The 14,745-nt window shown below is 29.9% G+C and overlaps 1 protein-coding gene across 1 annotated transcript; it reads right to left on the bottom strand.

The window, feature by feature from the left end:
- Positions 1-9,278: 9,278 nt before the first annotated feature.
- On the bottom strand, positions 9,279-11,867 carry LOC124427844 (venom serine protease-like). Its single transcript, XM_046971210.1, has 8 exons — positions 11,736-11,867; positions 11,438-11,658; positions 11,017-11,223; positions 10,731-10,935; positions 10,444-10,638; positions 10,230-10,381; positions 10,002-10,158; positions 9,279-9,588 (listed from the first exon to the last, which is right to left on the bottom strand). Exons 1-8 carry the CDS (start codon positions 11,743-11,745, stop codon positions 9,563-9,565), a joined length of 1,173 nt encoding a protein of 390 aa, XP_046827166.1. The 5' UTR covers positions 11,746-11,867; the 3' UTR covers positions 9,279-9,562.
- Positions 11,868-14,745: the final 2,878 nt, after the last annotated feature.

Raw genomic sequence — 14,745 nt, 5'->3', positions numbered from 1 at the left:
TCAGCAAGATATCAATAGATCAAGATGAGTAAAAAATAGGTATTAAGGACTATCAAACGTTTACGTTAGTTCACCCTAAGTCATCCACCCCAACGACTTGTTATATTCTGGTTTTTACGTCTCTCGAATGTCTTTTCAACATAGATAGTTACCATGGTTTTTGTTTTGTATTTCTTGACGTTCACTTTGACAACCAACAAACACGACAAAGCCATACGCACATATAACCTCGGTAGCTCGCTTACCTTACAAACATTAAACATTGCTATTAGGTAAATCTTTGTAATACCAATGTTACGTAAAAATCTTTGTAATACGATTATTATACGTAATTTTAATTATTCTCAACTTTCAAAAATGTATGTGTTGTGGTTAATAACAATACTTTTATTTTTGGTTTACTCTGGTAAGAAGTGAGAATGCAGTGGTCTGATTTATAATGCAGTGAGGTAAACATGGTTATTTTATATTTACATCATTTTGCTGGTTCCGGTACTCTCTTTTGTTCGCCCAGTTGGTTATAACCAAAGTTGTTTTTGTGTAAGTAATTTTTTTGGAAGTGGTATACTAGTGAAAAAAGTTATCTATAGTTATATTCTATCTCAACTCATATGGTTCGGCTAATTTAAAGACTACAAATTCCCTCAAAGATATCGAAGATTTTTTATCTTTATTCAAGGAGTTTTTATCTTTATTCAAATACGAAATACTATTTATAATGTACATATTTTAGTTTAATATTGGCTGCTATCAAAATTTTATGCCTAATTTATGTAACTTATACATTGTGTAAAACGACATCGAGCTTTCATAGGAAACAATTATTTATCAATTGAAATATTTTCATATGGCTTCTAAGCTTCATATGGTTATAACACGCTTGACTATTGTCTATAAATTTACTCCATGTTTCGAATATTAGAACGAACTTATCTGTACGTAAATGTTTATATCGTTGTTTTTTTATCAAAATATATGGATCTAAAAATGTCCATAAATTTATCTCTGGGTATTGCATTTGCAAAAAAAGTAAGCCCCATTTCGTAAGCCCCGAATATACAAAATTGCTACAAAAGCATACAATTGACCAGTTGAAATTGTCTAATCCCTTTTCAAAATTCGACGCGCTTACAATTTTTTATATTTTGAATCATGTTTCCATTGATTATCAATCAGAATTAGTTATTTACATGACCTAACATAATATTTTTTGTCGCAATAGATCCTGCGACGTCACTGAATTTGATCATCTGCCACTAGATCCGCCTATTTGCAATTTTTTACAATTAACTATCAAATTAGCCGACTCGTCAATTTGACGGTATCCGTAGAAATAGATATACATGATACAAAATTTTGAAATTACACAGCTGAGATAGAATATATAGATTTGAGTATATAGGATGTTCAAAAATTCTGTATTTCAATATTTACATTCAATATTTATGCAATACATAGAACACACTATACTGAATAAAAAAGTCTTAGTAAATATAGGACGAAAAATCAACCGTTTCTGAAATTTTTGTATGTTATTATTACGATTGACTTACTATTGGCTTTTCGATTTACAGAAGGAGTTTTACATGTTCTTCCATTTCGCTTGGCATCTTCTTCTCATAGAATCACGAACCTTTTTGAATGATCTCTCTCGGATCATTTCACAAGCATTGCAAATTTAATTTCGTAATTCCTCTAAGTTATTTATCGTCGAAGAATACACTTTGCTTTTCAAATATCCTCGAAAAAAAAAGTCAAAGACTTGAAATCGGGAGATCCAGGAGCCCACGAAACTGATCCACCACGTCCAATCCACCTTTAACTGAACACTATGTTTAAATACTTTCTCACATCACGCATAAAATGAGATGAAGCCATGAGCCATCATGCAAGTAACACACCAATAATCTGTTTGCCAAAGGCATATCGTCCATGTACTGAGGTAATGTATTAATCAAGAAATTGAGATAAGCCAACTCGGGAGTATTACAAGACCAATAAAGCGATTTCCTATAATGCCTACCTAAACATTTAACGAAAAACGATGTTGGTGATTTGTTTGAATAAATACCTAAGTATAAATTCTTTTCTGTCTATACATGATTATTATGGAAATTTATAATTCTATTTTGTGTAAATGAAGCTTCATTGGTAAATAAAATCTAAGAAAGAAAATTCAGATTCGAAACACTCTTTACGAGTAGCCACTGTGAAAATTCTATTCTTGATAGTTCAGCGAAATGAGTACTTATACTCGTTAGATATGGTATGGATAGAATAACTGCTCATGGCGTATTCTCTAAACGAGAGTAGTACCGATTCCTTCGACATCGAATATTCTTTTTACGCTCGTTTCTGGATTTTCTTCTAGAATCTTCAAAATGTAATTCTCTGTATTGGGCATCAATATAAACCTAGATCTGCTAGAGTTTCAATTAGCATGACCATACATAAAATGCATATTTACCATTTCTTCATTAGAGTAATAAGCTGACATTTCAAATATGATGTTTTGTAACTGTATAATACCGAATTGTCGATGTAATCTTATAAATTGAATGAAGACATTCAGAACACGGTTTATAAATACTAAGGAAAGCATCGCACACGTTGATAGAACCCAATAAGGGGTTCAATTATTTATATTTCTTTTAATGGTTACAATAATATCGTGCGGATTTTGATATAATTACCGATAATCATTAAATAACATATAGTAGTATTGCAACTTTTATGGGTATGTTTAGTATATTAGAAATTGATTCCGGATCATTTGACTGGTTACGAAGTAAATATTTTTTTTCAGAAGGAATCGTCAATTTATTGTAAGAAATAATATAGAACATAACTTTTAAGTAATAATAAAATAACCAATCATAAATTTTCATTCTTATATGTATTATAAACAAGACATAAATATAAAAGAACATAACATAAGCAGAAGATTATAGAGGCAGCGTTTACTTCATTTAGAAGTAAATGAAGGATGTTTTTGTTATCTTAATTGCATTTTTTGCAAATGATAGATTTCTTCTTTATGCAGTTATCGTAGACATATTTTTTACAAATTACGCAAGATTTAGTTGTTTTATTATCTTTGCAAAATCGTATCTGGCATATTTTCCGCGAATGCGAAATATTACATTGGCCTTGATGTTTCTTATACGTATTTTTTGTCTTTTTGAAGAAATTCGGCATTTTATTGCTCAAAAGAGTTTGCCGGGATAAACTTCGGCAAACTCTTCTGCTAATTATAATAAAAATTGTTGTCTTGATATATTTTGTCTACTTGTTTCCTTATAAAGGATCCATTGATACCGGCCATATCAAGTATGTTGAAAAAAACTGGCACAGACCATCCTAGGATTTAAATTTGACACTAACCATTGATCGGTAACATCGACGCTGACTTCGATTTTATTATAATACACAACTGTCTTGGGTATTCACTTTCTATCGTTATTGATTTTTACACGTTAATGCTTCGAACTTTGTATTATAACTTTTTGCTTGGTTTGGATTTATAAATTTTTAGAGTACAATTATTTTATTTATCAATTATTGTCGAGAAATGTTCCATTTTGTCTTTTGTTGATTTCGACAGTTTAGACAATTCTCTTCTATTACTCCGAATAGTTCTAACTAATGTTGTTTGTTTTATTAACAATTTTGTCATCAATAATGCACTCGTGAAAAAGTTGTCTGCCCTAATACGTCTCCAACATTGAGTAAATGGTTCGACCAGTTTGAGAACAACAAATTCACCGAGTGGTATTGGGTAGGATTCGAAAAAATATTTGTATTTTTTTATTGTTATGCGATGCCTTGGTCAGCAGTATATTATTGAGATGTTGATGTCATGATTATTAAGAATGACATTGATAGTAGTCGCTTGTATTTTGTGTGTTTGATAAGAGTTTATTTCTGAGTGTTTAATATTACTTTTGTAAATATTCCCAAACCACCATCGAATGGGGAATACTGTAATACTATACTTTGTTATAATTCGTGAGAATAATCTCTGAACTTCTTATTCAATAAATATCAGAAGTATCTACATTATACAAAATATAAAATACTGCAAGAGAGAATCATAAACTTATATCTGTCCAAAATTTCAGCTCAGCAGGTTAAATATGTATAGCTGCATGTATAACAGTTATTTAAAAAAAAAAGATAAAAGAAAAACAAAAAATCTGGATGAGAAATTGGATATTAAAAAGATGTGAGCTCGGTATTCATTTTCATTGCTATTAAATTTCTTCTTTTTATATCCCAAAAAGGAAAGGAAAAATCTTCCTATCACAAAATCAATCTAAATATTTCTTTCCTTTGCTCAGCACTTTTTCTCCATGATCTTTGATTGATGAAATCTCATAAAATATCTCGAATTCCGTTGGAAGTTGAAGATCGCTGTCCCAAAAAAAGAAAATAAGAGTTGACATATATTTTTTCAATATGTGAAAGCTGTTATGGCAAATTAGTTTAATATTCCGGCCATTATTCCAGATGTGTTTACATGAAAATCACTCTTGCAAAAAATGTCGCAAATTATTATGTAATATATCCGCATCTTAACAAATGAAAAAATTTTATTAGAAGTAAATATATTTATATTTGCACCATTTATAGAAACAATATCGTTCAGATTGATATTATATTCGTGAAAAACATTCGATCCTATATTTTTTAATGCTACAGTTTTATGGCGACCAAATAATTCTTTTACATTTAATATTTGCAATATAATATTGAGACCTTCGTTAAGAAATTATATATTAGTCCTTCAAAATGAAAGATTTATTCATATTACAGCATCTACATTTAGACATACCTTTCCACTTATCTTACAGCGTCCTTTTATCATCCATTAGAGAAAATAGTCTATCGTGATAGATTTAATTTTACACATGCTTCCGTCAATTTTTCTTCGTTAATTTTATTTTTTTTCTGCTTAAGCTCTTCAAGTTTTCTTTTATGATATTCTTTCTCTAATTGCCCTTTTATAAATTCATTCAGGTAAATATCACTTAAATATGTTTGTGAATTCATTGATATAATAGAATAAATACTACAAATATAGTAATTAGAATATAGAAATAATTTTGTAAATAAGTACAACATAATCATAATTATAGAATATTTTAGTAAATAGAAAATAAATTAAACTTATAATTAAACTGCTTTCCTGAGAACACTATTCATCACGAAATACCGCTGAATACTGAACCCTTCTATAATATCAGTACAACCATAGTTAGTTTATTTATATTTATCATTTGTATGAAGTCTTTCAGGCATAATTTCATAATTTTATTTGCATGATTTTACTAGAATATATTCTTACAGGATAGCAAGAGATTCTGGATAGGAGTGATCTTTTGATGCCATATCAATGATGCCATTACTACTTTTAATGCCTCTGATAACATTATTCTTATTATGTACGCTTTTTGGATAAAACTCCTGTCATCAGAAAAAGCTGTCACTAAAGAGAATAGAGGCTCCTATCAGAAGAGTATAATAATTGTTTATTGGCTTAAAGATAATTGGTTCTGACTCAAAAATCTTTATGCAAGGAGGGCACCAAGTTTGAGAAGGCTAATTTGGCACCACTAAGATTCTCTTAGTATTCTCACTTGAGATTTTTCTCAAGATTTTTGGGATGAAGACAAAAGGTGGGAACGCATAAAAAAACCATAAGCTCCAGTTGATAGTGAAATGCATCAGCTGTCATCGCACCCGGATTTTTCTTTCACGAAACATACTTATTGCACTTTGTGTTTATGAATATGTCTACTTCCGGATTACTTAATTTACTACAGGTTTTATTAAATGCTTCCTAATTTAACTCGTATTCGGTTTCTGGTCTCCTAGATTCAAAATCCGCAATCTAACTTTCTTTGGATTGAATATACGAGGCAAATATCCAAATATTTCTTTCCTCACACCATTTCCAGATTGCTTTTGCTGTATTGTTTAGTTTTTAAATTGAGTATTTCTCATGCGATTAATATAAACAATCGCTGGTATATTATTAACTCTTTGCACTCGAGGCCTTTTTCACTTTCGCGAACCAGCAACTCGAGACAATTTCGGCCAAATTAGGGAAACATTTTACAAGTATTTTAAAATCATTTATAAACAAACAAACATATACGAATAATAAAATTTCACCAATTTATTTATTTTTATATCGAAAACAATAAAATTTGATAAATATTACACTCTGTAATCAGTTTTCGTGTGATATTTCGTAAAACAATGCCCAAGATGCATCCTAGGTTTACCAGAACACGTATCACAGTAATACGTTACTTCCCGCCTATCGTGAATAAGCAGATCAAGTTACAAAAGACCGTAGTAGCGTCGCTTGAGTTAACACTTCAAATTTGCCGAGCGCCGTATCGGCACCGCACGAGTTGACACTTCAAATCAGCCGGGCGCTATATTAGCGCTGCTCGAGTGCAAAGGGTTAATCCGTAGAAAAATATCGCAATTTCGTCTATTATTTACAAAACATTTTAATCCAAAAAATGCAGCAAATAATTGAAGACTCTTTATCGACTTTATTCTAAAAATCATTTGTGGTCTGCCTATCACAATGAGCTCCTAACCCATTAGCGACGCATCTGTAAATGTTTCCAGACAAAAACTCGGAGTTCTTATTTTAGGCTTAGACGCACTTTTTACGTCGTTTTCCCCCAAGAAAAATCTTCCTGCAATATAGGAGACAACCTCATTCGAAATTCGTAGTTGTTTCTGTTTTGCCTTAGAGCATGAGTTTTTTCGTATTCTAGATCCTTTAAGTGAATCCTACCATACTTTACTGCAGGACAACACAAGCTTAAAGTCCCTATTAACGAAGTAAAGTCCCTGATTTGATAATATTTTGCTTTTTTATATTTTTTAACTAATTGCACAATATTAGCCTTTTTTACTTCTGGTAGTTGGACTTCCATTCTAACTGAATTTAGTATAAAACCTAAAAATTTTATCTTTATTTTTAGTAACAACTGGCTTTTAATTATAAAGTCTAGGCTTTCTAAAATTACGTAAGTCTGCCGTATATTATCAAGACACTCGTCTTCCGTTTCACCTATAAGTCATATATCGTTTAAGTATCTTACCAAGATGTAACCCCGTGCTCTCAGCCTTATAAAAACCGGGTTTAAGGTTTTTGTGAAAACGTAAGGTGCTATGTTAAACCCAAAAGACATACACGTAAACTCATAGAGTTTTCTGCCAAATCTATCGCAAGTATATCGTATCTTGTTTATTAATTAGAATTAAGTGGTATGCGTTTTTTAATCGAGCATCACCATAAGGCAATATTTCTTTATCAAGTCTCTAACCATTCTTATGTCTTTTATTTTAAAGTGTTCCGTCATAATGAACTTATTAGATCTTTTAAATTTAAAATCAGACACTGCTAGATTCGGAATGAGAAAAATTTTGATATAAATTCAACCGGCGAATCTTGGCATACTCTAATAACGCTCTCTTTTAATAACTTAGTAACTTGATTAGTTATTAGCTCTTTCTCATTCGTAGACCAGCATTGCTTTATGGGAGTTGAGGGTCGAGTAACCTTTCGATCAAACGGTATCTTGTACCCTTTTATCCAGTCAAGGACAATTTTACCACCGAATAGGCCTTTCCAAACTGATGAAAAATATTTTAATCTACCCGTTGATAAACCTACCGAATCAATTATTTTTTGTATTATCTCTGATCCTTGTTCATTGACGATTTTGAGTAATATGACCTTTTCCGATCCGAGTTTTGGCTGTAGCTTGCCATAGATGTCCAAGAACGTAACGCCCTCCCCAACGTTTCTCTTGTTCGAAAGGCCTGCTGAAGAGGGGCTTTCATGTTTTTTCACTTTGTTAGGTTGTTTGTTGGTTTTAGTTTCTTTAAAAAATGTTCAATCAACTTTACAGTTTTTAATGCCTCTTCTAAATCTTTCTCAAAGAGCCATTTATCCATGATTGTGGCATTTAATGTCTCTTTCATTGCAGGATTGATAGTAGCCATAATAATCAATCGCCTAGTAAGTGATTTATCTCTTTGTAAATCAACTAAAAAACATGCTATGTCACTCAAAGTTCTTACTAATTCTAAAGTCTCAGATATCTTTCCTTTTAACAGATCTAAGATTAAAGGATCTAAGGCTGATAAGCAAGCGCATACTTTTCGTTATTTTTCTACAAGCCTTTTATTTTTATTTATAATTGGCTCTAAAAGAGACACTTTTATTTGAGTATTCATTTTCAATCAGGTTTCAATTTCCTAATAAAAGCCATAATTAGTTTATTTACTCTACTTGATGAAGGTAGAATAGTACTGATTTTAGGAATCGGAAAAACAGACGAACATTGGTATGCCCTTGCTTTTTATTTCTCATTAACAACTTTGACTAACAATCTCCGAGGTTTTCCAACGAAAAGGTTTTGCCGGAATGCAAGATGCCAGCCGCCCGATCGTACAACTTGACCCTTTTAGAGTTGAATTACTAGAAATAAAATTAGCGAATAGTGACCTGCATCGGGGATAGATTATGATTTAATAAATTTTCTAAAGATTTATTCTAAAAGTTGTATCTGATCATCTAAATTATTTTTTATTATTTATTGTTGATTGATCATAGAATCTCTTTAATTTAACTTATATATAGCTTTCATAAAAATTAAAAATCATATCATTATCGTTACAATTTTAATATATTATTAATGGATTGAATATCTTGTAAAAGAAGAAGTATAACGTTAGAAACAAAAAGCAAGATTCTTGTATCAAATAAAAATTACTGGCTACGTATATAAATCATCGAATAATATAAGTCATTTGAATGAATTCAAATAAATATGTAACCGTATACGTAATAGATACAAACTGCGAAAGCACTTTCCTACTCAAATCAATGTTACATCATTATTCACGATCTTACATATAACGAGACATTATTTACTGGACAATCAATGTTGGTGCATTTTTTTGGATTAAAATAATCTTTATTGAGGAAGTTGCTTTTATCACGTTTAAGGAATTAAAAATCATCTGATAGCTTCAAATAATTTAAAATTTCGTTTAATTATTACTATTTATTATTATTTTATTTTTAATTTACGTATTGAAAAAAATAAGATCATAAAGATATTGAATCACAATTAAGCTCATAAATCAAAATCATTTGGATGATAAGTTAGATCTTTCTCGATCAATCGCAGAGTTTGTTAGGAAAAGGAGTTAATTTCTTCATAAGTAAAAATTATAAATTTCATATTAAACACTTTAATGTGAGTTAATATTCAGTTAATGTTAAATTCACACTTTTAATTACAGTTTTACATTCTATCATGCTATTTTCAACAAGCCCTATTGTACCTCGGATGCTTTAATAGATGATTGAGAATATTAAGCATAATGCAGATTATGCTCGTGAATTTAATCGTCACGAACAAATTGTTAGACATCCACTTTATATTCCGTGTTAAGATATTTATTTAATATTTAAATCAAAAAACTTATTTTTCATTCAAACTTTGTCTTGTATAATGATTTAATACGCCTGACAATATGTTTCTTCTGTGAAAAGAAAGTATATGTGTAAATATAGTGATCAATGTCTTAAGACTAAGAAGAATATTTTTGGCAAGACAAATGTAATTAATATTACAATAATTACATTAATAATATACACCATTGGATTATGACAAAATACGTATGTATTTATAGATTCTTAGATAAGATAGAATATAAAATATATTTATCTATCGAATTGGAAATTTAAATTCATTAATAGAAAGTTATGCAACACATGTTAATAATTAAATTAACAATATATATCATTGAGTTAATTATTTATAGATTCTAAGATAAGATAAATCAATAAGATTTTTTTATCGAATTAAAAATTGGAATGTATTCCTAGACAAAAAAAACAAAAATGATCGAGTAGTCTGTTATGAATCGATGGAATTAAAATTTGTAAATCTTACCAGGTGTTGACCTTCTAATAAAATCTAAATAACTAGTAACTCTTAAGTTAACACCAGGAGCTTCATCGGCACATGTTTTTCCATAATTGATAATTCCAAGAAGAAAAACTCGATTGCTTAATGGATTTTGCCATAAAATTGGACCACCACTGTCGAACTGTATGATTAAAACGTTTGAAGATTATTTTTTTATTTAATAATCGATGAAAATCGATCAATCAAATTTACCTGACAAGCATCCTTTCCTATATCAAATGTACAAAGTTGCTTACATGTAGCCAGAAAGTGATACTTGATACATTCCTTCATTGAAATTACATGCAAATCGACTTTTCTTAAAACTTCAGACTTGATACCATAAAAATTCGTATGACCCCAACCTATGAAAATTATTTTATAATATTTATTATACAAAATAAAAATAAAGACTCGAAATACCAACCTACAGCTGTAACAACAGTGCCTGTAAAGTTTTGCCACGTGTAATAAAACGGAAGACAAGCTGGACCAATTCTCATGGAATATTCTAATCTCTTCTGCAATTTAATAACCGCTAAATCATTCAATTTTGGCCTATAATTCGGATGTACGATTATATCATCGATAAGGTAAAGTCGAGTCGTCTTTGTATTATTAACTAAAGATTATATTAAACCAAAACAACAATAATTTCAATAATTTGATTTTAAAAAAATTTGTTATTCAAAATTTTTAATTGTTCAAACGTACTTGTCCGTATATTATGTTCTCCAACAATAACTCCTAAAATATATAATTGCTTTTTATACAACGCAACGCAATGAGCCGCCGTTAATACATGTTGTGGAGTTATTATAGTTGCACCACAATAAAGAAAACGTGTATCAAGATGTACTATACCAGCCATCATAGGATATTCATTTACTCCTGTTTCAACACCGCCTACGATTCTCGACTGTAAACAAACATTTGAAATATCATTAATAGATCATTAAATAAATCATCGATGAATTGTGTTCTAATTATGTTTAATTACCGGATTCTTCCAACCACATCTACATTCCTCTTTGACTACTCTGAGAATACATCGAAATTTGCCTCCATAAGTATTGTATCTCGAATGGAATTTTATAGTCATTTTCGATGCTATAGATTCCACTGTGAATGAATTTAATCCACAGAAAACGTACTCGATGTCATCGTCGACTTTGACTTTCATAAAATCCAATGAACAATTTGAACTCTATCGATGATGGAATTTATTTATTATTTTGTCTAATTTTTACGTTTTAGTAAAGTCCAATAAATCATTGATTTATTTTTGTTCAACTTTTGCACACAATCCGAACTGAATTTATTTTATTAACAAGGTGTTGATCGATTTATCCCAGAAATTACACATAACAAACTTATTTAATAATAGTAATAACAATATTAATAATAAAGTGAGATCTTACTGGAGGAATATCGAAAATTGTGCAATTCAATTTAATTCGACCACTGCTCCTAGCACTCCACCAACAATTATGCTCTCCCATGTAATAATTTGGATAATCAGGATTATACACATAATAATCAACATTTGGTTTTAATTCTTGGTTGTAGTCACAATTGAAATCGACAGTATCCTTGGATTCTATAATCCTTAGTAGCATATAAAGTATTGAAAAAAAATTACCTGTAAACAAAATTATTAGAAATTAATAGAGGAAAATAGAGAAAAAATTAGTACAAAAGTTTGAGTTTTGGAAATACCTAGTTTCATAACGATGATGGTCTTAAAGAAAAAGAAGACTTGGGTGCTATCAATGGAGATATAATACTAAAACGATATCTGTAACGTTCCTTCCTATTTCGTTGTTTTTTATATTCTAACTTGAAGTAAACGTTACACGAAAAGCTATAATTTCGCAGACAGTGCTATCACTATTACCTTCATTTTCGTACTTACAATTCATTCTCGTGAATAAACGTAAATTTACGGCAATAGTGGTAAATATTATTGCAATTGTATATATTTACTATTTTTTTTGACATACATACATTTACATATGTATTTTCATCGTCGCGAAAATGTTCGATAACAACTTACTCGCATTGACTTTTTATCTTATTATGCATTTTTATTTACATTTGTATAGTCAATAATTCATATCAATTTCGTGCACATCTTATCTTTATTACTTCTTTTCGTTTTATTTTTGCAAAAATAAATTATTAGTATCTATTATTATTACTATTATTTTTGTGTTGAAGGCACACTATTACGGTTAGATTCTTGTTAGTGCTCCAGAGACCTTAGTCCGACTGATGCATAACATGATTTACTGCAGGAATGTTCTGACTGTGTGGAGGATGTCAATAATAACTGCCTTCTGCATTTTCGATATTACGTTTGGTTCCAAGTGTAATGAAGCAAGGTATGAGGAAAAATCTTTGGTATGATGCCAATACTTGACAATATGACTAGAACTATTCGGACAATGTTTAAATTCCACATTGTTTTTATCTCTACAACTAATTCCGAGTATTTTGATATTTTTTCATGATGAATTCTAATCATATTACGGCTGAGAAATATAGCTATATCAATTAGGATGGCTACTATTGTTATGTCTGGCCTGTTGTGTTCTCTGGTATGGCCGGTGTGGATTTTTTTATCATATTATATTTTAATGTTTTCTGTTTCAATTGTTATGTTTTCCATCAGCAGATCAGAGTAAAGATCAATACTCATCAACTCGTTCTATGGGAAAAAGATCATTAGGACCATTATTATTTATGGATTTTGTTTAAGATTTCTGTAAAACTTTTTCTCGTTATTTTTAAAAGTTCTGTTCCTAACTTTTCTTTGCTTTAATGTCAGATATTTCTTCCTCTTCTGAACTTGTATTGCTAGTTCTTGTTGCAGGATATTATTTAGTAGCTTTTCATTTCTTTCATATCGTGAGTGGATATTATGGTTCAGATGAATTTAACTTTGTGTTTATGTCTTTTGGATGGATAATTCGTTTTTAGATAATTTTTAACTAGTCTTTAAGTCTGCTGTTTTCAATCCGCTTTAACACTAAACCTATCGACATTTCATGTATACTTAATATAGATAGAGATTTTAGCCAATTGGATAGTAAACAAAAATTTTTTTTCTATTTAGAAAAGTTTATTTACATTTATGCATTTTCAGCACATTTTTTACAAATTACAATATTTTGTATTGCACATTTTCCACATACGTATTTTTTACATTTTATACAAATTTTGTTATTCTTATTGACTTTACAATATCTTATTTAACAAGCTTTCCTTCCAGATGATATTTCATATCTATACAGCGTATTTATAACTGTATTTGTTATTATTTCTGATGAATATTCTTTGCTTAGGTGTCTCTCCTTCTATTATATTCGGACCCAAGCTCTTCTGTCAATTAAAATAAAAATTCTTGCCTCGATATTTCTTTACCCGTCGTTTCTCTGTATAAAATCCAAGCATATATCCCGGCTAAATATAAGATATTGAAAAATACCTGTAAAGGCCATCTTTGACATTTAGATTTTATACAATATTTTCTAGCTATTTGAACAGTTACATCTACACCGAATTTTGTGCTATTGTAAAATCTAATTGTCTCTGGTATATGAGTGTCACTTTTTTCAATTTCAACGGATAGATGTATTGAACTAAGTATCAATACTTTTTTTATTGGGTTTAGCTTTGTAAATTGTAAGAATAAAATCATTCGATTTGTATAATATTGTTGAGAAGCGTGTCATACTATCCTTTGCCTGTCTCGCTAATTTTGGTAGCTCCATTTCATTTCTGCGAATAGTTTCAACAAGCGTAATTTTTTTTGCTTGAAATTTACTCGCTAATGACAAGCTTGTAAAAAAATTGTTACTTGTTATAATTCTCCCATGATCCGTATATGATTCTGCTAATTTCAAAGTTATAAATTCCCCAAGTTGGACCGATGATTCTCTCCCTTCCTCTTTTCCCAAATATGTAAAGCTGTTTATTATATACTTATTACCTATGTCGGAAGCCAACCAGATTTATTGGGCACATATTAAGTAAATCTACAACGTGCTTTTGTTAGAAACTATTGTTCATCTGTAGAAAGATATGCTCCTAGTTTATAACAGTTTTGACTGTTTTCAATAAATTTGTACCAAACTTCAGAGATCAAAACGAATTTATCGTTTTGTAAACGTTGACTTCGTTGATTTTTGTTGTCAAACTGAATAAATCTCATGATTTCTGTAAAGTCATTTAGGCTCATAGTTATCAAGAAAAATTACGGACCCCATTTCTTATTCTATAAATGTGATTAATCCATATTTTTAGCCTCATATGCGCCGTGTGCAAATAGAAGTCCAATAAATGCATATAATTTTGCAATAGATAAATTCCATTTCGTTTTCAACACTCGAAATGCCTCTAATTCCATATATTTTCTTGCATGTTTAATCATGTTATGATCAATAATCAAGGAAAATGCCGACTCAACTTTGCCCTTTATAATATTTCTCATTCTCACTTTCGGAACTAACTATAAATTTCTTTCTCTTTTGTCCTCTTCTTATATTCAAAATATTCTCTTCGTCCATATCGCTGTCAAATAAGTCATAATTATTTTCCGCTGTATTATTATCAATATCGCAAACTTCTTGGTCATTTTCCGAACAATCCTCGTCGATATTATTTATTTTACCTAATAAATTGATATTCCTCAAATGTCTTGATATTTTTGAGGATGAATATACAA

Source organism: Vespa crabro, chromosome 11 (assembly GCF_910589235.1).
Source record: "Vespa crabro chromosome 11, iyVesCrab1.2, whole genome shotgun sequence".
Taxonomy (NCBI): Eukaryota; Metazoa; Arthropoda; class Insecta; order Hymenoptera; family Vespidae; genus Vespa; species Vespa crabro.
The sequence above is the reverse complement of the archived record's forward strand: the minus strand, read 5'-3'. Positions and strand labels throughout refer to the sequence as shown.

Coding starts and splice junctions, on each gene's coding strand:
- LOC124427844 (XM_046971210.1), bottom strand. Junction 10,639..10,730: donor AGAACATAATATACGGACAA/GTACGTTTGAAC, acceptor TATAATCTTTAG/TTAATAATACAAAGACGACT. Junction 9,589..10,001: donor TATTAGAAGGTCAACACCTG/GTAAGATTTACA, acceptor TTCTTTTCACAG/AAGAAACATATTGTCAGGCG.